Here is a 26,706-nt window from a genome sequence, read left to right as displayed (position 1 = left end):
TTTGAATCTTTGTGTCCACTTATTTCCATAGGGTAAATTTCTAGAAGTGGAACTTTTGGATCGCAAGGGTATAACATGTTTTTACTTTTGCTGTATGTGGCAAGAATGCTGTCCTGAAATGTTAATACTCTCTTCTTGACAGTGCTTTATTAATTTCTGATTAGCTTTTTTTGATAAGCATGCATCTATTGTTATTAGAAGTTGTTCATAGGAAGTCAAAACTTGAAATGCAAGGAATTTTTTAAATGCATTTATTTTGATAAAAGAAACTTTGCACTGTTAATCTCACTATTTCAGATTTATTACGTTAAATGTAGGCAATTCAGTTTCAATTTTAATGTTATGAACATTTTAGTTTGTCCATTGGTATTTTGCATTGGGATTTCAAGGGAAATTAATCATTAGAGATTATGTACATTTTTACTGTTTTCTTAATTATCAAATGACCTTATCTGACTATATATATGTATAATCTCATATTTATGTAACAATCATACATATGAATTGCTGATACCTTTGTAATTTTGTTCCTGCCTTATGAAAGCTAGCTATTTTGAAATGTATTTTTGAAAATTTATGTGCAGAACTAATTTGTCAGGCTTTTCAGTTTTAAAGAGATTTTGATGGATTGAAGGTCATATAAGTTTTATAAGTCTGTATTATGAAAGCAGATATAAGTGTTTGTGCTGTAACTGCATGAGTATATTTGTTTTCTTTTCGTAGGTATGCATTCCTCAGCAGCAACTGAGCTGTTTGTTACTGGACCTTTGCCAACCACTGGAGCACTTCCACCCTCTGCCCTCTCTGCTTATCAGCATCCCACCACCTTCAGCAATAGAAACTTTGCCACCACCTCACCTTTGGTGCTTCAGGATTCAACTTTTAACACTACATCAAATGGAATTTTAAATCCTCATGATCCTTTGCTGCAAATCAAGACTTCCCAGGGAACTGTTCCAACCGCTTTGGCATTTGAGCGCCTGGGCAGTTCTGCGATAAGTAACAGCATACCACCTCAGTCTTCAACATACCGCTCAGCTCAAGAGTCTGCACCCCATCTTCTACAACCTCAATTTAGTTTGTTGCCTTCAGCACTTGGAGGAGCCCAGCAAACTCCTCAAGCCTACGGTTCAACTCTCTTTACTAGTTCTACTGCTTCCATTGAAAGAGCTCTTCTTCGAGAATGTAGTGTTATTAAACACCATCAGCGGCCTTCAGGTACCCAGTCTATTCAGGCACAACTGACTGGTTCACAGCATTCTTTACACGGTTATCTATCAAATGCAAGTGTGGTTAATTTTCAGGAAACAAGCAGGCAGTCATCTTTATCCTGTAACCCAATTGGAGATTCTACTCAGGTGAGCAATGGAGGATTGCAACAGAAGACCTCCCAGGTCTCAGTGGAACTTGCTCAGTCCTATTCATCTGCAATTCCATCATCAGGGTATCCTCCTTCTACTACAAAAGTAAAAAGCTGTTCTACAAAACAACCACTAACATCAACCAAGTCCCCCAAACCTCAAAGTATAATTCCTCCTGTGCAAACACTAAGCTATTCCAAACCTTTACATAACCAGAGTTCTGTAATATCAGGCCAAGCACAAATTTATTCTACAGCGCAGCTACCAAGCCTTTTATCAGTTAGTCAGTCTCAAAATTATGGTTTAGTACAGCCACATAATGTGCCATCTATTGTTCATTCACATGTTTATAGGTCCAGCAAAGTTGAGAAGTTGCCATCCTTATATAAAACATTGACTTTTTCTGGGTCATCTCAGACTATAACTTCTGAAAATCCAACACTTAATTATTCTTCTGATCAGCAAGAGGTATTATCTTCAGTTACAAATGAGAATTACCCTGCTCAAACAAGAGATCTATCTTCAGTTAGCCAGTCTCAGAGTTACTCATCTGGTCACTCTCAGGGTTTATCACCAGTTAGTCAGACACAGGTTAGTTATTCATCTCAGTCACAAGTTTTGTCAGTTGTTAGTCCTTCAGAAAGCTATGCTTCAGGGCAGTCCCTAACATTAACAGCCCCTTCTCTTTCTTATTCTTCTGCCTCTCGGGCTCAGAATATGCCAGATTCTAGCCCAACTCAGAATTATATTTCTATGCATTCTTCCCAAAATGCTCAGACTCAAGGGTCATCATCTCCCCAGTCCCAAAAGTTTTTGCCTGTTGTCCAGTCATCATCTTTTGCGTCCTCTACTCATTGTCAGACATTACAGAATAACATACCTTCCCCTGATCCAAAGTCTTACGCTGAAAGAAAACTTGACTCAAATGTGTATACATCTTCAAAGCAAGAGGATGATTTTCCAATGCAAGAGTTACAGGTATTACAGCCGCAAGTATCTCTTGAGTCATCAACCCAAAGGCTATCTGATGGGGAAATTAATGTTCCAGAGTCAGCTTATAAGGTGTCAAAGACAGATGACAGATATTCCCAGAGCATAATCAGAAGTAATTCCCATCTTGAAGATCAAGTTGTTGGGATTGTTCTACAAGGGCCAAAAAAAGAAGAAAACATAGTTGGTTCAGTGGCACAGCTTAACCAACAAGTTGGCCAAGTCAATAATGCAGCAACCCTTGATATAAAGAAGACAACTAATTTAATGCAAACTCCACAAATAAGGCTGAATACTAAAGACCTAAACCAGCAGCATTCTCTTATACAGAAGGTACATGAAGCCAAGGTCCAGGAGCAGCATGATCAAATAATTAATGCCTCATCTCAGATTCAAATTCCAAATAATGCTTTAGGGCATGGCCATCAGGCATCTCTTCCTAATACACAGGTCCTTTTAGATTCTGCCTGTGATTTACAAATTCTTCAGCAGTCAATACTACAGGCCGGTTTAGGACAAGTAAAGGCATCTCTACAAGTACAGCGTGTTCAAAGTCCTCAACAAATAGTACATCCTTTCCTTCAAATGGATGGTCATATTATTCAGAGCAATGGCGATCATTCTCAGCAGCAACTCCATCCTCAAAATTCTGAAATTATGAAAATGGACCTCTCTGAGTCTTCAAAACCATTACAACAACATCTAACAACAAAGGGCCATTTTAGTGAAACAAATCAACATGATTCAAAGAATCATTTTGTTTCTCTTGGATCAATATGTTTCCCAGAGGCAATGCTCCTCAGTGATGAAAGAAATATTTTATCAAATGTAGATGATATCTTAGCAGCTACAGCAGCAGCTTGTGGGGTCACACCTTCTGATTTTTCCAAGTCAACTTCAAATGAAACCATTCCTGCTGTTGAAGATGGTGATTCTAAATCTCATTTTCAGCAATCATTAGATGTCAGGCATGTGACGTCAGATTTTAACTCCATAGCAGCTACAGTAGGAAAGCCACCGAATATAAATGATATTTCCTTAAATGGAAATCAAGTTACTGTAAACCTTTCACCAGTACCTACTCTTCAGTCAAAGATGACTCTTGATCCACAGCACATTGAAACACCTGGTCAAAATAAAGCTTCTAAAGTAACTTCACCAGTGGTTGGGCCAGGTCATGAAGTCCAGGAGCAAAGTTCTGGCCCATTCAAGAAACAGTCTGCTACCAATCATGAACCTGAAGAAGATAGTGAAGTACCTGTTGATAGTATATTAAATAATAACAGAAATCAAGAGTTTGTTTCTAGTAGTAGAAGTATAAGTGGAGAGAGTGCTACATCGGAGAGTGAATTCACTTTAGGGGGTGATGACAGTGGTGTGTCAATGAACCCGACTAGGAGTACACTGGCACTGTTGGCCATGGCCCAACCTGGGGAGCCAATCAGCGTCAAGATTGAAGAGGAAAACCAAGATTTAATGCATTTTAACCTTCAGAAGAAGAAAACTAAAGGAAAAGGGCAAACTAAAGAGGAAGACAACAGTAATCAAAAACAGCTGAAAAGACCTGCCCAAGGCAAACGACAGAATCCAAGGGGAGCAGATATATATTTGCCGTATACTCCCCCTTCCTCGGAAAGCTGCCATGATGGTTATCAGCATCAAGAAAAAATGAGACAGAAGATCAAAGAAGTAGAGGAAAAACAGCCAGAAGTCAAAACCGGATTCATTGCCTCTTTCTTAGATTTTCTGAAATCTGGGCCCAAGCAGCAGTTTTCCACTCTTGCTGTACGGATGCCTAACAGGACTAGACGACCAGGAACCCAGACTGTTCGTACATTTTGTCCCCCACCACTTCCAAAGACTGCATCTGCAACACCCACAACTTTAGTGTCTGAAACTGGGGGTAACAGTCCGTCAGAAAAAGCTGATAACGAGCTTAAAAACTCGGAACATTTATCTTCACTTTCTTCTGATGAAGATGATCCTGGAGTATGCAGTCGTGATATTTATAAAAGCACCTCTACTACCTTAAATACTTCGGATGCCACTTCTGATAAAAAGAAGAAAACAGGTAAAGTTTTAAAATTTAGATTCATAATTATGGCTTTCCACTTTAATTTTTCTGGCTCTATACCAAGTTTTATGCTTTCTTAGCTTGAAGCAGGCCAAAATGCAAGGGTAGGTATCTTAGAGACTTACTTTTTTAAATGTTCCTTGTCTATAGGAAAGTTCTGAGTTTTAGGCTGAGTAGTTCTGGTTTTTCTCAGCTTTTTACCACATGCAACATAATTTACATAGTGCACTATCCACACTTTTCTAACCTGAGACATTTTGAAGTGGCTCATGGATATGAGGCATTGTATTGAGGGCCATGTTGTTATATAAACTGGCATATTTTCTTGATATGCTAATTTTACCTAAAGATCAACATTTTACCATTAAATATGGTTCTTTTGTGTGCAGCATGCAGATTAATATAATTAAGTTAAAACTTCTAAAATTTTGTGCTGGTTCCGACGTATATGCCCAAATCCTTGGGTGTGTGTTTCACTTTACTCTGTAGTTAAGGGAACATTTCAAGGAACTGTTTTGAGAAGCACTGCCTCATGTAAATGATTGACAAGTAGTATAAAAGTTACTATTTTAAAGAACATGCTGGGCTTCCCTGGTGGTGTGGTGGTTAGGAATCCGCCTGCCAATGCAGGAGACACGAGTTCGAGCCCTGGTCCGGGAGGATCCCACATGCTGCAGAGTGACTGGGCCCGTGTGCCACAAGTACTGAGCTTACATTCTAGAGCCCACGAGCCACAACTACTGAGCCTGCGAGCAACAACTACTGAAGCCCGCGCACCTAGAGCCCATGCTTCACAACAAGAGAAGCCACCGCAATGAAAAGCCTGTGCACTGCAACGCAGAGTAGCCCCCGGTTGCCACAACTAGAGAAAGCCTGCGCACAGCAACAAAGACCCAACAGCCAAAAATAAATAAAAATAAAATAAATAAATTTGAAAAAACAAAAGCTTTAAAAAAAAAATAATGCTAAGGAAAAAAGTACTTATAACAGTAAAATAACTACCACCTCTGTGCCAGGAACTATTAGCAGTGCTGTAAGATGTGCTTTGTTATCTCCAATATACAGATGATATAACAGACTAAATGAATTTTCCAGGTCTATACAGTCAGTAAATGACAGAGCTGAAATCCAAACTCAGGTTTATCTAGTTCTAGAACCTGTATTCCTGCCTACCTCTTTTTTTTTTTTTTTTAATTTATTTATTTTTTGGCTGTGTTGGGTCTTTGTTGCTGCATGCGGGCTTTTCTCTAGTTGCGGTGAGCGGGGGCTACCGTTCGTTGCGGTGCACGGGCTTCTCATTGCGGTGGCTTGTCTTTGTTGCGGAGCACACCTGTGCAGGCTTCAGTAGTTGTGGCATGTGGCCTCAGTAGTTGTGGCTCCCGGGCTCTTGAGTGCAGGCTCAGTAGTTGTGGCGCACGGGCTTAATCGCTCCATGGCATGTGGGATCTTCTCAGACCAGGACTTGAACCCATGTTCCCTGCATTGGCAGGCGGATTCTTAACCACTGCACCACCAGGGAAGCCCCTGCCTACCTCTTTTGTATGAATAGAGTGGTGCTTTATGAGTAAAACCTTGTTTTGTGATGTACTTTTCAGCTTCTCTCCAGATTTGAGACTACCTTTTTAACTACTAAAGTAATATGAAACAGCTGGTATCCCAAATATTCTATTAGCATAAATTTCTGCTAAAACATTTGTAAAGAATTCTCATTTTGTTATACAAGGAAATTAGCATAATGGAAAATCATTGTTAGAGTCAAAACAGTACAGATGTGGCTAATCCTAGTAAGGTTTTACACTCTATTCCCCCAATTCAGAGTTCTTTGCAATTACTGTTATATTCCCTCCTATGTTCCTAGAGCAAACATTTTATAATCTCTGTTATAAAACATGAATCTAGAACTAGTTTCTTCCAGACAACAGTTATTATCTCATTTTTAGTTAAAAATCACCACCATCAACCCGATCCTTACTAATAGGTCTTTGAAGTTCTCCCTTTACCATCCCCATTGCCTCCTCATCTGTGAGAACTCATCATCTCTTGCTTGGACTATTGCAACAGACTTCTCATTAGAATCCTTCCCATCAGTCTCTACACTAGTCCGTCCTCCACATTGTCATCACACTTATCTTTATAAAAAAGGAAAACCAATTGTTACTTCTCTGCTTTGAAATGCTTCTTGTTGCTCCATGGGAAAAAATTAAAATAATGTGTAAAAATTCTCCCTTTCCATGTTTCACTCTTGCTCCACCCTTTGCACTTCCCCTCTTCTGTGACAACTGAATTTCTCATTGTTCCTTGGACCTGTGAGCCCCTGTCACAATTGTGCTCCTTTTGGGCAGGTTTTTCTCTACCTAGGCCTTCCTCTTGATTTTTTAGCCCAGCAGACACTTAGTTATCTTTGAAGACCATCTTCAAAGTCACTTTGTGGAATTTACTCCTGGCAGAATTAGTGCTTATATCCTCTAAATTCCCACAGCCCTTAAATATTTCTGAAGGGCAGAAGTTTTAAATTGCAGCAAGGTCTAGTTTATCCATTTTTCCTTTTATGATTTGCACTTTTTGTATCCTAAGAAATCTTTGCCTAGCCCATAGTCACAAAAATTTTCTCCTGTTTTCTTCTAGGAATTTTAGAGTTTTGCATTTTACATTTAAGTCTAGGGTCCCTTTTGAATTTTTTTTTTTTTTTTTTTTTGGTATAAGATATGTGGTATGGGTTGAAGTTAATTTTTTTGCACATAGAAGTCCAGCTTTTCCAACACATTTGTTGAAAAGACAGTCCTTTCTCCATTGAGTGCTTTTTGCACCTTTGTCAAAAATTAATTGTATGAATTCATATTTGTATGAATCTATTTCTGGACTCTCAATTCTGTCACATTGATCTATGTGTTTATGCTTTCACCAGTACCACACTGTCTTAATTGCTATAGCTTTACAGTAAATCTTGAATGAAATAAGGCAGTGTGAGTCTTCCAAATTTGTTCTTTTTCAAAATTGTTTTGCCTATTCTAGTTCCTTTCCTTTTCCATTTAAATGTTCAAGTCAGCTGTTGGTATCTACAAAAAAATCCTTCTGGGATTTTGATTTCCTTGAATCTGTGGCAATTTGAGGAACACTAAACTGTTAACAATATATTGAGCCTTAATTCATGCACACATGTGATTTCTCTCACTAGCCTTGTGTAGTTTTTGACATATAGATCCTGCTTTGTTAGATTTATTCCTAAGTTTTTTGGGGTGCTATTTATTGTAAGTGACACTTTCTAAAATTTTCAAATTCCAATTATGCATTAGTAGATTATAAAAATAGTTATTTTTTATACATTGATCTTAAATCCGCACAACTGATTTATTTTAAGATTTTTTTAATGGGAATTCCCTGGCGGTCTAGTGGTTGGGACTCTGCGATTCCACTGCAGGGGGCACAGGTTCGATCCCTGGTTGGGGAACTAAGATCCCATAAGCAATGTGGCATGGCCAAAAAAAAAAATGGTTTTTAAAAATTAGATTCCATAGGATTTTCTATGTAGAAAATGATGTCATCTGCAAATAAGGATAGTTTTATTTCTTCTTTTCCAGTCTAATGCCTTTTTCATTCCTGTCTTAATATACAGGACTTCCTATACAGTGTTTAATAAGAGTGCTGAATGTGGACATCCTGAACATGTTCTTGATCTTTGGGAGAAAGAAATCAATCTTTCACCATTAACTATGATGTTCACTGTAGGTTTTTGTAGATGCCTTTTTTTATTGCATTAAAGAAGTTCCTTATATTTTATAGTTTGCCAACAGTTTTTATAATAGAATGGAGGTTGAATTTTGTCAAATGCTTTTTCTTCATCTATTTAAATGATCATGTAGTTTTCTTCTGTAGTCTGTCAGTATGGTAAGTTACATTGATTGTTAAATGTATCTGTGGCCTTGCATTCTCAGGATAAACTCCACTGACTGTGATGTATTATCTCATTTATACATTGATGGATTCAATTTTCTAATTTTTTTGCATCTGTGTTCACAATGAATATTAGTCTGTAGTATTCTTTTTGTAATGACTTTGTCTGGTTTTGGTATCTGGTTATTGCTGACCTCATAAGTGAGTTGGGGAGTATTCCCTTCTTCTCTATTTTCTGCAAGAGATTGGGTAGTATTGTTTCTTCCCCAAATGTTTGGTTGAATTTGCTAGTGAAACCATCTGGACCTGGAGTTTTCTATGAATTAAATTTCTCTGACAGAACTATTCAACTAGTCTATTTCTTCTTGACTGTGTTTCGTATCTTTGAAGGAATTGGTCCGTTTCATTAAGTTGTCAAATTTATGAATATAGAGTTGTTAGTAGCATTTCCTTGTTATCTTTTTAATTTCTGTAGGTCCTGTAGTGACTCCCACTCTTAGTCTTTTTTTTTAAATAAAATATGGCCTTTTTAAAAAAAATGTTTATTTATTTATTTTTGGCTGCACTGGGTCTTTGTTGGTGCACGTGGGCTTTCTCTAGTTGCAGCGAGTGGGGGGCTACTCTTCATTGCGGTGCATGGGCTTCTCATTGCAGTGGCTTCTCGTGTTGCGGAGCACGGGCTCTAGGCATGCGGGCTTCGGTAGTTGTGGCACACAGGCTCAGTAGTTGTAGTGCACGGGTCCCACTCTTACAGTCTTGATGTTGGTCATTTGTGTCTTCTCTCTTCATCTTCGTTAGTCTAGATAGAAGTTTATTAATTTTATTGATCTCTTCAAAAGACCAGCTTTTAGTGTCATTGATTTTTCTCCTTTGTTGACAATTTCACTGATTTCTGCTATTTTCATTAATTCCTTTTTCTGTTTGATTTTGGTTTATTATACGCTAGTACTTTTTTTCTAGTTTCATATGGTAGAAGCCTAAATTGCTGATTTCAGACCTCTATTCTTTTCTGCTTTAAGCATTTAATGTTACAAACTTCTCTCTAAGCCCTGCTTTAGCTATATCCCACAGATTTTATTTTTATTATTTGTTTTCATTTTCTTTTGTTCCAAAAGTTTTAAAAATTCCATTTGGTGCTTTCTTTTTGATCTATGAGTTATTTAGAATCATATTTAAAGATATTCAAATATTTGGGAATTTTCCAGACATCTGTCCTTTATTGATTTCTACTTTGTGTAATTTCAATTCTTTAAAATTTTTAAGGTTAGCTTTATAGCCCAGAATATGGTTGATCTTGATAAATGTTCCAGTGCACTTTAAAAGAATGTGTATTCTGCTGTTGTGTGGATTGTTGTATAAATGTCAATTAGATCAAGTTGGTTGTTAATGCTGTTCAGATTCTTCTCCTTGCTGATTATCTGTTTACTTGTTCTGTCAATTACTGCGAGAGGATTTCCAAAGCTTCCAAGTATGCTTGTAGATTTGTCTGTTTTGCTTTTCATTTCTATCTGTTATTGCTTTGTGTATTTTGACCTCTGTTTTTAGATATGTACACAGTTAGGATTGTTAAGTCTTAGCAAATTGACCCTTTTATCAGTATATAATATCCTTCTTTATCCTTGGTAACAATCTTTATTCTGAAGTCTACTTTGTCTGTTATCAGTGTAGCCTCTCCAGGTTTCTTTTGATGAATTGCATGTATATCTTTTTCCATCCTTTACCTTTAACCTATCTGTGACGTTATATTTAATATGGGTATTTTGTAGACAGTATATAGTTCAATTTTGTCTTTTTTTAAAAAACTGTAATCTCATAATCTCTGTCTTTCAGCTAGTATGTTTAGACCATTTACATTTAATGTAATTATTGATATAGTTCAATCTTCCATTTTATCATTTTCTGTTTCCCCCCTTTCTTGTTCCTGTCTCCTCTTTCCTATCTTTAAAAAAAAAATTATTTGAACTTTTTACCATTTTATTTTTAAATTTATCTCTTTTTTTTTGGCTATATCTTTTTTTTTTAATTAATTAATTAATTAATTAATTTATTTATTTATTTATTTATGGCTGTGTTGGGTCCTCGCCTCTGTGTGAGGGCTTCCTCTAGTTGCGGCAAGTGGGGGCCACTCTTCATCGCGGTGCGCAGGCCTCTCACTATCGCGGCCTCTCCCGTTGCGGAGCACAGGCTCCAGACGCGCAGGCTCAGCAATTGTGGCTCACAGGCTTAGTCGCTCCGCGGCATGTGGGATCTTCCCAGACCAGGGCTCGAACCCGTGTCCCCCGCACCGGCAGGCAGACTCCCAACCACTGCGCCACCAGGGAAGCCCGGCTATATCTTTTTGTATTATGTTTTTAGTGGTTGACATAGTGATTTCAATCCACTTAGTTAATATTTTTGCTACTTAAAATGTAAAAACCTAAAAACCATAGAGATCTCTTTACCCTTGCCCTTATGTTATATATATCTGTCCTATATATTACCTCTACATATATTGAAAACCCTGATAGAGAAGTAATTTTTGCTTTCAACAGTCATATATATTCTAAATAACTTAACAGGAGCAAAATAGTCTATTATATTTACCCAGATAGTTATAATTGCTGTTGCACTTCCTTTATTCCTGATGTTCCAGGTTTCCCTCTGGTATCATTTCCTTTCAACACAAAGAAGTTTTCCATTTTTAAGACTTTTTCTTTGATTTTCAGGATTGTAATTATTTGTCTGGATAAGGTTTATCCTGTTTGGAGTTCATTGAGCTTTTTGATTCTGTAAAATGTATATCTTTTTCCAAATTAGAGAAGTTTGGGGGCATTATTTTTTTCTGCACCCATCTCTTTCTCTCCTATGGGACTCCAATGACATAAATGTAAAATATTTTTATATTGTTACTCAGGTTCCTGAGGTTCTGTTTATTTCTTTTTCAATCTTTTTTTCCCCCTCTGTTCTTCAGATTGTATAATTTCTGTTGGTCTGTCTTCAAGTTCATTGACTTTTTTGCCTTCTCAATTCTGATACTGAGCCTATCCAGTGAATTTTTTATTTCAGATATTTTTTTCAATTCTAAAATTTATATTTGGTTCTTTTTTCTAGTTCCAGTTTCTCTGCTGAGAACTTACATATTTCCATTCATTTCAAAAGTATGTTCACCTTACCTCAGGGAGCATGATTATGATAGCTGCCTTCAAGTCTTTGATAATTTTAACATCTGAGTCACCTTAGAGTGGCATCTGCCAATTATCTTTTCCCTTTGAAGATTGGTCACATTTTTCTGGTTCTTAATATATTGAGCAGTCTTGGATTATATCCTGGACATTTTGAGTACAATACTGTAAGACTCTGGGTTCTATTAAAATCCTCTGCAGAATGTTGATTTGTTTTGTTTTAGCAAGCAGTCAGACCATAAGTTCTGTCTCACCTTTGAGTGATGGTCTGAAGTTAGTTCAGTTTTCAAAGCCTTTGCTCTGGTGCTTTGGATCTGTCAGAGCAGTTAGTCTGGAACTTGGGTGGATGGTAGAGTTTGTTATAGTTTAGATCTCAAAGACTTTGCTATACTAGTTTGGGTCTATTCTGCATATGTGCAGTTTAGGCATGAAACTAAGATTTGTGTGGGTTCATGCACAGAATTAGAGGATACCACTCTCCAGTTCTCTCTTCCTTGGGAATTTCCCTACATGCCCAGCTCTCAGGGTTCCCTTTCCTAGACATTTGGCTAGAAAGCTGGAATTTTCCTTGGATTTTTTTTAGCTGCTTATGCTTTAACACAGTTCTGTACAACTAGGACTGCCCTTGGGGCAGCACATTGAGAGAAGAGAAAAAAGGACAGGGAATCCTCCTACATGTTTTCCCCCAACTTTATTGAGATATAATTGACATACAACATTTTCTACTCTCTTCATGCCATAGGAGCCCATGCCCCATCCAGGTGCCTCTGGTACACCAAAAAGACAGGTCTTCTGTTCGGGTTTAAAATGTCAGGTTTACTGCCTCTGCGTTGCAGCTCTGTGACTTGGGTTGCCCTTGGGGCAGGGCTGGGAGAGAGAAAGAGAAGAAAAAAGAAATGACAGTGGCCCCCCACATTCTCACTTTGCATGGGGCTCCTTTCCCCACTCCTCTGTCCAGAAAGACAGATTTTCTTGGAGTTTATGTTGTCTGTGTCCTGTGTAGTTCTGCATAGGGGCCACCCTCTAGTCAATGCTAGGTGATAAGAGAGGAAGGAAAGTGAGGAAACACCTCTATATAAAGATTATTTCAGTTTGGGCTTCCCTCCCCAGTCTGCCTGCAGTTACTAACTTTGCAGAGTCTTCACGTAGTTGCATTTTATGTTTTGTCCAGAGTTTTTATTTGTAATAAGTAGGTCTAGTGGACTTAACTTCATCTTGGTTGGCACCAGAAGCCTTTCATGAATTTTTAAAAATTTATTGTCTTACAGGTTACAGTCGTTATTTCTGATGCTCAAACTGTCCTGTAACGGGCCAGTAGGAGCCTCTTCAATGTTTTGAGATTTTGATTGTGATTACATTGAATTCATAAATTAATTTTAAGGGAGAATTGTTATCTTTACAATATTGTCTTCTCATCCACTTATGGAATGTAGTGTTTTTCTACTTATTCAGATGTCATTTTATGTCTTTTAATATCTTATCATTTTTTCCACATAGATATTCTATATTATAGTTTTACTAGTATTTTAAATATAATTTTCCCCATAGTGTTCTCTCATTGGTTACTGATAATATATGGCAATGATTGATTTTTGTGTCTCCATCGTGGGTTTCGCATTTTTGTTGAATTTCTATTTTAACAGTTTTTCCACCTGATTCTCTTGCACTCTTAAGCAGATAATTATATCTTCTAAAAATAATGGTAACTTATCTGTTTCTTTTTTTTTTTTTGGTGACTTATCTTATTGGCTCAGGCCTCTGTTGTTTAATAGTAGCAATGATAGCAAGCATCCTGGCCTCCTTCTTGATATTTAGTAAAATATGTAGTGTTTGACTATGAAATATATTTGTCAGTTTCTAGTATACCATACTCTTTAAGAAGATATCCTTATGTTTTGAAGTTCTTAAGATTTTTTAAAAATTAACAGTGAGCATTGAATTTTGTCAGATGCTTTTTTGAGCTGGTTCTGATAAATCTGCTTTCTTTTACCCCCACATTCATCTATTACTTGATTTCTTAATGCTAAACCTCTTTGTAAAAATTTCTACCATGAACTCTGCTTGGTCATGATGAATTGCTTTAGTCCACTGTAAGATTTAAGTTGCTAGTATTTTATTTGGGATTTTTACACCTAGATTCATAAATGAAGTGAATGTATAGTATTTTTTGTCTTAATCTTGTTCACTTTTGTATTCAGGAATATGGTGACCTTACAAATTGAATTAGGAAAGTTTTTATATTTGTTTAAATTTGAAAAAGCTTATTATATATAATTGGGATTTCTAAGAATATATCTGGGACTTTCTAGTTTTTTCCTGATAGTTTGATCTATCTGGGTCAATTTAAGAATGGCATATTTTCTAGTAAAATCATCTCTTTCATTTAGATTTTAAAATTTGTTGTTATAAAGTTGTACATACTGTTACCTCATAAGTTTGTAGTCTCCTCTGTTTCTGTAGATATGTTCTCTTTCTTGTTCCAAGTGATTATTTGAATCTTTTTCCTTATCAATTTTTGGAAGATTTGCCTATTTAATGGTTCTTTTCAAAGAACCAATGTACTTTTGTTTTTGGTTTTTTTTTTTTGCTCCTATCATTTTTTACTCACTTTTTCTTAATTTCTGCTTTTATCAGTTCTTTTTCCCTATCTTCCCTGGGTTGAATATTCTCTTGCTGGCTAGTTTGTTATTTGTTTGCTGTCTAATGAATGGCATTCAAGTTGTAAGTTTCCTTTTTTTTTCACCACACTCTGGCTCTATCCCTCTGGTTTCAATTTTTAATGCTCTCACTGTCCTTTCTAAATGGTTTGTCATTTCATTTGATTTCCTTTTAACCCAAGAGTTATTAAGAATAGTGGGGTTTTGCCTGTTTCCCAGTAGATTTTTGGTTTTTTTGTTGTTTTTGGTATTCCTTTAGTACTAACTTATGGCCCTGTTGTATTGTGGTCAAAGGAATATGGCTTAAGTAATATCTACATTTTGAAATTTGTGGAAATTGTGTTAGTAGCTTGGTAAATGGTCAATTTTTATAAATATCCCATGAGTACCAAGTGCTAATAGGTTTTATTTGTAATATTGTTCAAGTCCTTTATATCTTTTTATTTTTTGTGTAATGTAATAAATGATATTAGGTTATTTAAGAAAATGTATATGTACATGTTGCAAGTAAATGATAGGTCTGGAATTTGCCTTAAACTATCCCAGCAAATATAAAAGAGATGACAGAAAGATAAATTTATCAAAATGTTTGTGCTTGTTACAGTTGGGTTATGGTATGTGAGGGTTTGTATACTCTACTTTTATGTATGTTTTAAATCTTTAATAAAAAGGTTTTTTTAAATCCTCCCTATCCTTATTTGTTTTTAGATTGCTTCATCTGTTGATTCTTGAAAACGGTGTGTTAAAGTATACAACTATGTTTTATTGTTTTTCTAATACTGTGTAGTTGATGTTTTGAACCCATGTAATTGGGTGTTTAAAATTTTACTACAGTTAAATTTCCTTTTAGCATAATAAAATCTCTCTTTTTCACATTTAATTTCTCATTTCGGTTTTTAATATTGCCATACTAATCTTTTTGTTATTGTTAGCATTTTTAGTATATTTTCCATATCTCTTCTTTCACATTTTTTTCTTGTGAGATATAACTCACATATGGAAATATGATACACATAAGGAAAACACACAGAAAATTCCCATAAATTTGTAAATGCAGATATTAGTTAAGATATATTCCCTGACCACAGTGCAGTAATTTCATAAAAGAAGAGCAGAAAGGAAAAAAGAGACAAAGAAATAAAAGTAAGTTTTTCTTTCTAAAACTTCTAAATAACTTCTGCTAACTTCTAAATAACTCATGGCTTTAAAAGGAAACCAAAGCTGAAATGACAACTCACTTAGGACAGTGGAGCATTATATTTTGGAACCAAGGGGATGTGCCAGGAATGTGTGGGGCAAAGAAGAAAATTTATGGTGTTAAATGCTACTCATTAGAAAGCAAGAAAGTTCAAAAATAAATTGAGTGTTAAAGTAAATCCAGCTCATAATCTGTAGAACTAACCACTGTCTGAGTTGGATGGTAATCACTTCCTTGCTTTTCTTTTATAAATTTTACCACCTGTGTATGTATCCCTATACTTTTGTTTGGCTCATTTTAAAACTTCTCATAAAGAGCATCATACAGTATTGATAAGTTTTTCCTTCCGCTAATTTGGAAGCTATTCTTTTTATAAAATATTTCCTTAACTTTTTATTACGGAAATTTCAAACATAAAGTTACAAAGATTGGTATAATTAACCGATTTATGAATCACTCAGTTTCAGTAATCATCAATACATGATCAGTCTTATTTCATTCTTATCTTTACCTACCCTCTCACCCGCCCTGATGATTTTGATGAAATATTTCTGTTCTTTACCTGGAGATAATAGGGATTACAATATGCATTTTCACTTTTCTCAAAATCTATTAGTATCTTACTCTCCTCCTGAATAACATAAAGACTCTGAGCACTAAAACTCCATTTTACCCCCTCCTAACTTTAATGTTACCATGTATTTTAATATTTGCGTTTTTTTCTTTCTGGCCGCGCCACGTGGCTTGCGGGATCTTAGTTCCCCAACCAGGAATCAAACCCTGTCTCCCGGCAGTAGAGGTGCGGAGTCCTAACCACTGGACCACCAGGGAATTCCCCCACGTATTTTAATTCTATTCTGTTTTCTAATACTCAACAAGAAATTGTGTATTAAATAGTCAGTGTTTGCTTAGGTTTATTTATATATTTACCATATTGCCCTCCATTCTTTCTTGCACCTCACATCTCCTTGGGATGACAAGCTTATGACTAAAGCATGTCCCTTACAATTTTCCTTTTCTGAGGGTCTGCTGGTGGCCGTATCTCTGTTTTTGTTCATAGATAGCTATGTGATTTGTTTTGCCATGTAACTTAGAGTGTATTTTCAAAATTCAGTGACATTGCTATAATAAAATCCCTTTTATTCCTTCATTCATCCATTATTTATAAGAACAATGTTTCCCAGTTCCTTTATCAATAAAAATGAAGGACAGAAATAAAATTGGTTGTAAAACCTATCTCAATAAGTAATATTCACCCATGAGTCCATAAACGAGTAAGTTTTAAATGCCACATCCACTCAAAAGAAGCATTCTTTTTACATTTACATTTGTTTTACATTAAATTTGAAAAAATATTAATTTAGATCTACGGTATTATAATGTATTATAAGTATTATCATGTTAGAAGTGTTTAATATATAGAGCCTTCCAGTCACAAGACATAAAAAATTGATTTCCATTTATATACATTTTTGAGGCAGAAAGTATGATGTATAGTTATAGTAGCATAAAAATATATTACATTAGGATAAAATTCTGTAATCTAATCTTGAATGATTAGATTATTTTCTCATTGTTACTGAGATATGATTGACGTACAGGCTGTATAAGTTCAAGATACACAGCAGAGTGACTTGATAATTAGATTATTCATTTGTATTTCCTCAACAGGCCTCTCCCTTTGATTGGGAGGAGTCATATAAATGTATGAGGATAGTTTTAATTTGGGATACAGATCAGGTAGGCTGGCTGGTGACAGCTCCTATACCCTCCCCCCCAGCCCCTCCTCCCCCCTAATTAGCTAGAATACGGGAGAGATGTACTCTAGTTGCCAAGCACTGTAGTTCACTCATTTCCCTTGCCTATCTGCTTTTCCATTTTCTTCTGTGTTTCATAGGTCTGGATTTGTGTTGGGCTCTGCTTTGATTCCCTCTCAACCCCTCCTGTAGGCAGGTAGAGTTCACTTTCTTCAGGGAACAGTTTTTCCATTTTGGCCTGTGATCAAGCCACCCCTGCTGCCTACAGCTCAGCATAAGCAAGGGGATCACTGCCCTTCCTGTTTTATTTACTTATTATTGTATATGTTATTATTTTAGTTCATCAGCACTACTCAAAATTACCGCTGCAGTGCTACATGTTCTTTATATTTGTTTCTCAACCTGGAGCTTCTCTATCAGCTCTAGGCTTCAAAGTCCTTTTATAACAGCTTTGTTAAATTATAATTCACATATCATAACATCCACCCATTTAAAGTGTACAATTCAGTGGTTTTGTAGAGTTGTATAACCGTGACCACAATCTAATTTTAGAATATTTTCATCATCCAAAAAGAAACCCATTATTAGTCAGTCCCCACACCCACACTCACACCCAATGATAGGCAACCACTAATCTATCTTCTCTATAGATTTGCCCTTTTTTGGACATTTCATGTAAAAGAAATCATATAATATTTGACCTTTTGTGACTAGCTTCTTTCATTTAATGTAATGTTTTCAGTGTTTATTCATGTTGTAGCATATATCAGTACTTCATTCCTTTTTATTCCCTAATAATGTGGATATACCACATTTTGTGTATCCATTCATCAGTTGATGGACATTTGGGTTTTTTCCACTTTTTGGCCATTAGGAATAATGCTGCTGTCAACACTCATACCAGGTATTTGTGTGGATTTATTTATTTAGAAAGTGGAATTTAGAAGTGGAATTCCTTGGTCATATGGTAATTTCATGCTTAACATTTTGAGGAATGGCCGAACTGTTTTCCATAGTGGCTGTACCATTTTACATTCTCTGCATCAAGGTACAAGGGTTCTAGTTTCTCCTCACACCTGCTAGCATGTTATTGCCTGTATTTTTTGTAGCTATCCTAATAGCTGTGAGATTGCAATTATCTACTGAAGTTGCGTTGAGCTAAGGACTTATAGTGTTGAACGGCCTTTCATGTGCTTATTGACAATTTTTATATCTTTGGACAAATAGGTCCCTAACTCACTTTCTTTTTTTAAAAAATAAATTTTATTTATTTATTTATTTATTTAGGCTGTGTTGGGTCTTTGTTGCTGCGCGCAGGCTTTCTCTAGTTGCGGGGAGTGGGAGCTACTCTTCGTTGCGGTGCGCGGGCTTCTCATTGCAGTGGCTTCTCTTGTTGTGGAGCACGGGCTCTAGGCCCACGGGCTTCAGTAGCTGTGGCACGTGGGCTCAGTAGTTTTGGCACACGGGCCCTAGAGCACAGGCTCAGTAGTTGTGGTGCACGGGCTTAGTTGCTCCGCGGCATGTGGGATCTTCCCAGACCAGGGCTCGAACCGTGTCCCCTGCATTGGCAGGTGGGTTCTTAACCACTGCGCCACCAGGGAAGCCCTCGCTCACTTTTTAAATTGGGTTATTTGTCTTTTTTATCATTGAGTTGTATGAGTTCTTTATATATCCTGGATACAAATCTCTGGCAAGTACATGATTTGTAAGCAGTGTTTCCCATTCTGTAGGTTATCTTTCCACTTTTGTGATGGCATCAATTGCAGCACAAGTTTTTTTTTAATATATAAATTTATTTATTTATTTATTTTTGGCTGTGTTGGGTCTCGTTGCTGCACGCAGGCTTTCTCTAGTTGTGGCGAACGGGGGCTACTCTTCGTCATGGTGTGCAGGCTTCTCATTGCGGTGGCTTCTCTTGTTGCAGAGCACAGGCTCTACTCGCCCGGGCTTCAGTAGTTGTGGCACGCAGGCTCAGTAGTTGTGGCTCGCGGGCTCTAGAGCGCAGGCTAAGTAGTTGCGGCACACGGCCTTAGTTCCTCCGCAGCATGTGGGATCTTCCCAGACCAGGGCTCGAACCCGTGTCCCCTGCATTGGCAGGCAGATTCTTAACCACTGTGCCACCAGGGAAGCCCGCAGCACAAGTTTTAAATTTTGATGAAGTCCAGCTTATTTTTTTCTTTTGTTACTTTGTAGGGTCATGAAAATTTACACCTATTTTTCTTTTAAGAGTTTCATGATTTTAACTTCCACATTTATGTCTATGATCCACTTTCAGTTAATTTTTGTATATGGTGTGAGGTAGACATCCAACTTGATTCTTCATTCCTATCCAGTTGTCCCAGCACCATTTGTTAAAAAGCGTTTTCATTCTTCCCCCATTGAATGGTTTTGGCACCCTTGTTGAAAATCATTTGACCATAAATACAGAGTTTATTTCTGGACTTTAATTCTACTCTTGATCTATATGTCTATCCTTATGCCACTATCACACTGTCTTAATTACTAAAGCTTTGTGGTAAAGTTTTGAAATTTCTGAAATGTGAGTCTTCCAACTTTATTCTTTGTTTGCAGGATTTTTTTTTTGGCTATTCTGGCTCTCTTGCATTTCCATATGAATTTTAGGAATAGTTTGTCAGCTTCTGCCAAAAATGCAGCTAGGATTTTTATAGGGATTATGCGGATTCTTTTTTTTTTTTTTTTTTTTTTTTTTTTTGGCTGCACCATACAGCATATAGAATCTTAGTTCCCTGGCCAGGGATCGAACCCACACCCCCTACAGTACGGGTGGAAGCATGGAGTCTTAACCACTGGACCGACAGGGAAGTCCTTGATTCTTTTAATCAATTTGGGAGTATTGCCATCTTTACAACGTTGAGATTTCCTATCCATGAGCACAGGATGTTCTTCCACTTATTTAGACCTTTAATTCTTTCAACAATGTTTATAGGTCTCAGAATGTAAACTTTGTACTTCTTTCGTTAAATTTATTCCTAAATAGTTTCTTCTTTTTGATGATATTATAAATGGAATTTTGTTCTAAATTCGTTTTTGGATGGCTCATTGCAAGCATTTCGAAATACAGTTGATTTTTATATATTTATCTTATGCCCTGCAAACTTGCTAAATTTATTTATTCTAATAGTTTTTTAGTGGATTCCTTAGGACTTTCTGTATACAAGATCATTTCATCTGCAAATACAGTTTTATTTCTTCAGACATCCTTCTTAGGGGGAAGCAGCTCATTTTTTACCATTAGGTATGATGTTAGCTGTGGGTTTTTTGTAGATGGCCTTTATCAGGTTGAAGAAGTTCCCTTCTATTTTTAGGTTCTTGAGTGTTTTTATCATGAAAGTGTTTAAATTCATGATACTGAATTTTGCCAAATGCTTTTTCTGTACCTATTCTGATGATCCTGTGGTTTTGTCCTTTATTATATTAATATGGTGATTGATTGATTTTCAGCTGTTAAAAACCAAGCATGCATTCCTAGGATAAAAGCCACTTGGTTATGATGTATAATTCTTTTATATATTGGTATATTTGCTCATATTTTGCTGAAGGTTTTTGTGTTTGTATTCATAAGGGATACTGGTCTGTAGTTTTTTCATGATATTTTTGTCTGGAATAATACTGGCCTTGAATGAGTTGGGAAGTGTTTCCTCTTATTTTTTAGAGTTTATAATGGATTGGTATTAATTCTTACTTAACTGTTGATAGAACCCACCTGTGTACCCATTTGGGTCTGTGCTTATCTTTGTGGGATGTTCTTAATTTCTTTTTTTCCCTTGTTATTGGTCTATTCAGATGTTCTCTTTCTCCTTGAGTTCTTTTGGTAGTTTGTGTCTTTCTAGGAATTTGTCCATTTCATCTAAGTTATTTGTTAGCATACAGTTTTTCATAACATTACTTTATAATCCTTTTTATTTCGGTAGCTTCTACTGCTATTTCAAAGTATTTGGGGGGGTGCTGTTTTTGTTTTCCACGTCCAGTCAGCTTTTCTTCTTCTAGGAATTCACAGTTTCAGTTGGCTGACCCTTCCTTGTCTTGCATCACTTTTTTGTTCTCTGTCTAATTGTCATCCAGATGTAATTCTCATCACTTCGGTTCTTGGAAGTTAACAACCATTCTTTAATTTCATTGTTTCAAACAATTTGATGGCAAAAATAATAAGCTCTTTCTTTGTAAACTGTTCAGATTTTACTCAAAGCAAGTAAATGTTTAATAATTTGTATTACTAATTTGCATTTGCTTGATCTAGTTTCAGAAGCCCTACAGGTGGCAACTACTAGTCCAACTGCCAATACCACTGGTACTGCTACTACTTCCTCCACCACTGTGGGTGCAGTTAAGCAAGAACCTCTCTACTCTACTTCATCTGCAGTAAATATCCTGGAAAATATAAACTCTGCAGAACCCCCAAAGTCCATCGAACTTGATGGTCTTCCTTCAGACCAGTTTGCAAAAGGACAGGACACTGTTGCCATAGAAGGTTTTACAGATGAGGAGAACACAGAAAGTGGAGGAGAAGGCCAATACAGAGAGCGTGATGAATTTGTGGTAAAGATAGAAGACATAGAGACTTTTAAGGTGATGTGAATGTTCACAGGTATAAAGGTCATAGCTTAATGGGCGTGCCCTATGGTAGCCTTCATGATGACTTTTAGTACCATGCATCTAGCTTGAATTGTGAAAAGTTATATTTTTGTAATTATTCTGTTGTCATAATTGTTAAATAATGAAATCAAACTAGAGCTGTCAGGTATTTTGAAAAGGAAAATAGCTTAAAATAATTTTAACTCATCTCTGAGTTTTGTGTATTTCTGACTGGTCAGTATATTGCATTTAGCTACTAGTAATTAGAGCAGTTTTGAAATGTTAATTTTTTTCAAAGCTTCCAAGTCATTTGTATTATTAGAAGTTTGGAGAAAATGGTTATTTATCTAATTTAAAAGTTTAAAGAAAATAACAGGAATACAATGTAAAAGTAGAATTAGACTTTTTTCACAATTTCAAATTGCAGAATGTTACAATTTCATATAAGAAATTTTTAGCAGTGTTTAAGAAAACTTATTTTTGGGTTTTTGTTTGCTTGCTTTTGATTTTATTTTTTAATTGGGGTGGAGAGAAATGGTATTAAAAATACAATGAAGAACATAATATTTAAATTATCCATATTCCTTCCATTCACAATTAACTGTTGTTAATATTTTAGCATATCTGTTTCTGGTCTTTTTGAATATGTACATACTGTTATAAAATTGCATAAGTAATGTATGACAATATCATTAGTGGAAAACTTTCCAATAGCTATACAAAAGGGTAATGGGTTACTTTGCATGTTTGTGCTCCCTGTTTCTGGAAGAATTTAAGCAGAGATTGAATAGCCGACTTAAAAGAATTACTGCAAAAGTTCAGCTAGGTAAAAGATAAAAGGTTGAGCTAGGTAGGTCTTTAAGATTCCTTTCAGCTCTAAGATTCTATAAATCTAGAATATGTTGCTAGTTTCTATAAATGTTGTTAATACTTCTTATTACAGGAGGCTTTAAAAGCAGGAAAAGAACCCCCAGCTATTTGGAAAGTACAAAAAGCTTTATTACAGAAGTTTGTTCCTGAAATTCGAGATGGGCAAAGAGAATTTGCTGCTACAAATAGTGTAAGTAAAATGCTTGTTTACATTAACCTTCCTATTTTTTGACAGTGATCCTGGGTAAAATACAGAATGATGTAAATTTAAATGTATTGTTTAATGTATGTATATTGAGCATTTCTGAGATAAAATATTAAAATTGAACTACAGAGTATATGATACTGATTTTAAAATAAAATTAATGTCTAAATACCAGCTACTTAAATTGCTTAACTTTTTATTTTTTAAATAAAGGAAAGGAATTAGTGTTAGTCTGTGAAGAATTCAGATGGACTCAGAGACTCTTATATTGATTATTCTGCCAGTCAAATATCCTGATTTACCAAGAAGACTTACAGAATTATTTTCTACCTAAGTAGTTGTTTAATAGCACGGAGTAAGTGAGCATCTGACGATTAGCCAAATAAGATTGCATCTATATATGGGCTTGCAGTTAAGAGTGAGGCTGGAATTATTTTTATTGAGGGTACAATTAGCCTGACCAGAGCTGCATGTTGAAAACCTTGAAGGATGGCTCTATGATAGTCTATCAAGACAACAAAGTAATATTTTGTGTACAGAATGTACAATTATGTAATTCAAAGTGTTTCTTTCCTTAGTACCTTGGATATTTTGGAGATGCAAAGAGTAAATACAAAAGGATATATGTGAAGTTCATTGAAAACACTAACAAAAAGGAGTATGTCAGAGTGTGTTCCAAAAAGCCAAGAAATAAGCCTTCACAAACTATCAGGTATTGTAGTAATTATTGGAAGGCTTATTATTGGCAATGTCTTGTACAAAGAATTACATCAATTAAAGAGGCTGATTTTTTTTTTTTTTTGCCATTATGTACAAGTCTGAAAATTCAGTGCCTGATGTAATAAGTGATTCTTTTTGAAGTAATGAGATGGGAACTGTAAAGCCCATCGCTATCATGGTGGGATGGGTACCCTTTTCTTCCCTGAGTCCTTTTGGTGTCACCCTAGTATAGTGAAAAAAATTGGATTTACCGTCTAAAGGTTTGAATCCATCTTTTTGTGACCTAGATTAAGATAACCTTTCTAGGGACTTCCTTGGTGGGCCAGTGGTTAAGACTCCATGCTTCAAAAAAAAAAAGACTCCATGCTTCCACGGCAGAGGGCCTGGGTTCGATCCCTGGTCGGGGAACTAAGATCCCACATGCGGTGTGGCCAAAAAAAAGGAAGAAAGAAAAAATAGATAACCTTTCTAAGCCCTCTTTTTTATCCATAAATAAAGTGAAAATAATAATGGAATGTCAAATTTAAAATGAAAAAAATTGAGCCTGTACATTACAAGTACAGTAGAATTGTCATCATGTATTAATGTGACTCTGGGTTGTCTAGAGCGTGAATTTGGAAAACAGATGACCTAGCCACATTCCCTTTGATCTGTGTGGGAAAAGGGAGTGTGAACCTTGATATTCTCAATCTAGTGCTAGGAAGATCTAGTTTAATGAAGATTCCAACTTATTGGACACAGCCCACCTTATTTTTATGATGCAATTTTATCCACTCCCTCAAATCTCCAGAACCTAGTATATAGCAAATCTTATTGAGGGGCTCTAGAACAGGTGCAGTTGGGATTCCACATCAAAACCTGGCACCACCAGAGCCTGCGAGAGTTTCTGACGTGACTATAAGTCCATTGCTCATCTGCCGTGTACAGCCTCATAGTCAGGAAAATGAATTTACAAAGGGAAAGGAAGAGTGGAGGGAGAGAGAGAAATAGGGATGGAATTAATATAGTCCCTTATTAAATGAATATTGAATGTCAGTGGTTAAAGAGTATATTTCAAAAGACTTTTGGAGGAACCACCATTGGAGATGTGTAGGACTTAGACTTTATTTCGGAGATACTGGTGAGGTAAATAAACTTTTCTTCACCAGTGTTTCTCGGGTTTTTGTCTAATTTATTTTATCTTATTTATTTTTGGCCGCATCACACGGCATGTGGGATCTTAGTTCTCTGACCAGGGATCGAACCCGCACCCACCCCCCTACAGTGGAAGCGCAGAGTCTTAACCACTGGACTGCCAGGGAAATCCCTTGTCTAATTTATTTTCATTTGACAAGGTTTCAGTGCGTTAATGAAGTCTGTTTGTAACATTGCAGAACTGTTCAGGCTAAGCCAAGTAGTAGCAGTAAAACTTCTGATCCTCCAACACCAAAAACTACAACGACAAAAGCCCCTTCCATGAAACCCAAAGTTAAACAGCTAAAAGTAAAGGCTGAGCCACCACCAAAGAAAAGGAAGAAATGGAAAGAAGAATTTTCATCATCCCAATCTGACTCATCTCCCGAGATCCACTCTAGTAGTAGTGATGATGAGGGTGAGTTCTCCATGAAATGAAAACCTTGATAACTTTAGATTATGTACATTAATGGGGAGGAGCAGTGATGCTGACAATTCAAAATGTATTTAATTTTCCTTAATTAGGGAATTTAGCTACCTAATTAAGTTCTGCTTAGGCATATATTTGCCCATGACTAAGCTAGATAACTGTGCCTTAGCTTCTCTTTTATAAAGTGAAAAGGTTGAAATAGATAGCAGTTATCATACTTTTTGACCTTAGAACCCTTCTACGCTGTTAAAAACTGTTGAAGACACCAAAGAGCATTTATGTAGGCTATATATATTGAAATTTACTTCATTAGAACTTAAAGCTGAGATAGCTGTAAAACACAGCATATACCAGGAAACAGTCCATCAGCCATCAAACTTGTGTAATATATGCAAGAAATTTCTAGCAGTTCAGTAGTCTAGAGCAGAAGTAGGCAAACTACTGCTAGTGGGCCAAATCTGATCTGCAGCCTATTCTTGTAAATAAAGTTTTATTGGAACACTGGGATTCATTTACATATTTTCATACAGTTACTTTCCCATTACAGTGACAGATTTGAGTATTTACTACAGAGAGTATATGACCATTAAAGCCCCAAATATTTACCATCTGGCCCTTTACAGAAAAAGTTTGCTGACCCTTCTTCTTCTAGAGCATACATTTGAAGGTAGTCAGGAAAAGACGAAAGGATGATGGAAGGCTGCATATGCCATGCTAAAGCTAAAAAGCTTGGGATCCTGCAAGCAAAGGGGAGTCCTTGGAGGGATTTAAGTAAGGGAGCAACATGGTAAAATCTGAATTTGAATTACGTGACATCACAGTTCAGGTATAAATTGAAAGTCTGAACCTAAGTTTTGGCAGCAGGGATGGAGGAGAGAGTACACATTTGAGAAATTCAGGATGTAATCTTGGCAGAACTTGAATGATGAATCGGGTGTTGGGGGGCACTGTTGAGGTTGATGTCCAGGATGGTTTCTGACATTGTAAGTATCACTGCTTGGGAGCTGATCTTAGAGATTACTTGGATAGAAACAGAATCATAATAAAAACTCTTCAGTACAGAAGTTTACTTTAAATGTATTGTTTTTAAAAGCTACTTGTGAACTGTTGTTTAGAAGTAGGCACGTCGGAATTTATAAAGAAATTTAGTGCTTTGAGTATGTGTGGAAGGCATTATACGTAATTTCGCAGTTAGCATTTCTGCCTACTGTTTAGAGAAGTTTGGGTTCTGAATTTGCACTCAGTTATTTATACAGCTTCCTCAAATGACAATCAAGGTGAAAATTTTCTTTCATTGGTAACTTGAGTTACCACTAGGTGTCACTAACAGGCAAGCATTTTTAGTACTTCTTAAAAAGAAGGCAAATATTGATAATAAACATAGATTTATAGGCTGGTGATTTTCAAGCTATTTGTTTCAAGACTTCTTTATAATCTTCAAATTTACTGAGGATTCCAAAACACTTTTTCTGTGTGTGTGTGGCCTGTATCTATGTATATCACCAAGTATCAGTTAAAACAGACAATTTTAAGATATTTTAAATAAACCCATTCACATAAGTTTTTTTAAACAATTGTATTTAGTTAGAAGAATAGCATTTTCATATTTGCTTCTGTATTCAGTTT

At 36.2% G+C, this 26,706-nt stretch overlaps 1 protein-coding gene across 3 annotated transcripts in view; it reads left to right on the top strand.

The window, feature by feature from the left end:
- The window catches only part of QSER1 (glutamine and serine rich 1), an 86,380-nt gene that overhangs the window by 36,987 nt on the left and 22,687 nt on the right, over positions 1-26,706 (top strand). For all 3 annotated transcript variants that reach the window (XM_082343664.1, XM_082343665.1, XM_082343663.1), the window contains 5 exons: positions 724-4,422; positions 21,348-21,676; positions 22,626-22,742; positions 23,336-23,469; positions 24,851-25,068. In XM_082343664.1, the coding sequence (XP_082199790.1) occupies positions 724-4,422; positions 21,348-21,676; positions 22,626-22,742; positions 23,336-23,469; positions 24,851-25,068 (4,497 nt within the window). The remainder of the gene's footprint in view (positions 1-723; positions 4,423-21,347; positions 21,677-22,625; positions 22,743-23,335; positions 23,470-24,850; positions 25,069-26,706) is intronic.

This window comes from Balaenoptera borealis, assembly GCF_965194805.1.
Source record: "Balaenoptera borealis genome assembly, chromosome: 11".
Classification (NCBI taxonomy): domain Eukaryota; kingdom Metazoa; phylum Chordata; class Mammalia; order Artiodactyla; family Balaenopteridae; genus Balaenoptera; species Balaenoptera borealis.
This window is presented reverse-complemented; position numbering and strand designations above follow the sequence as displayed.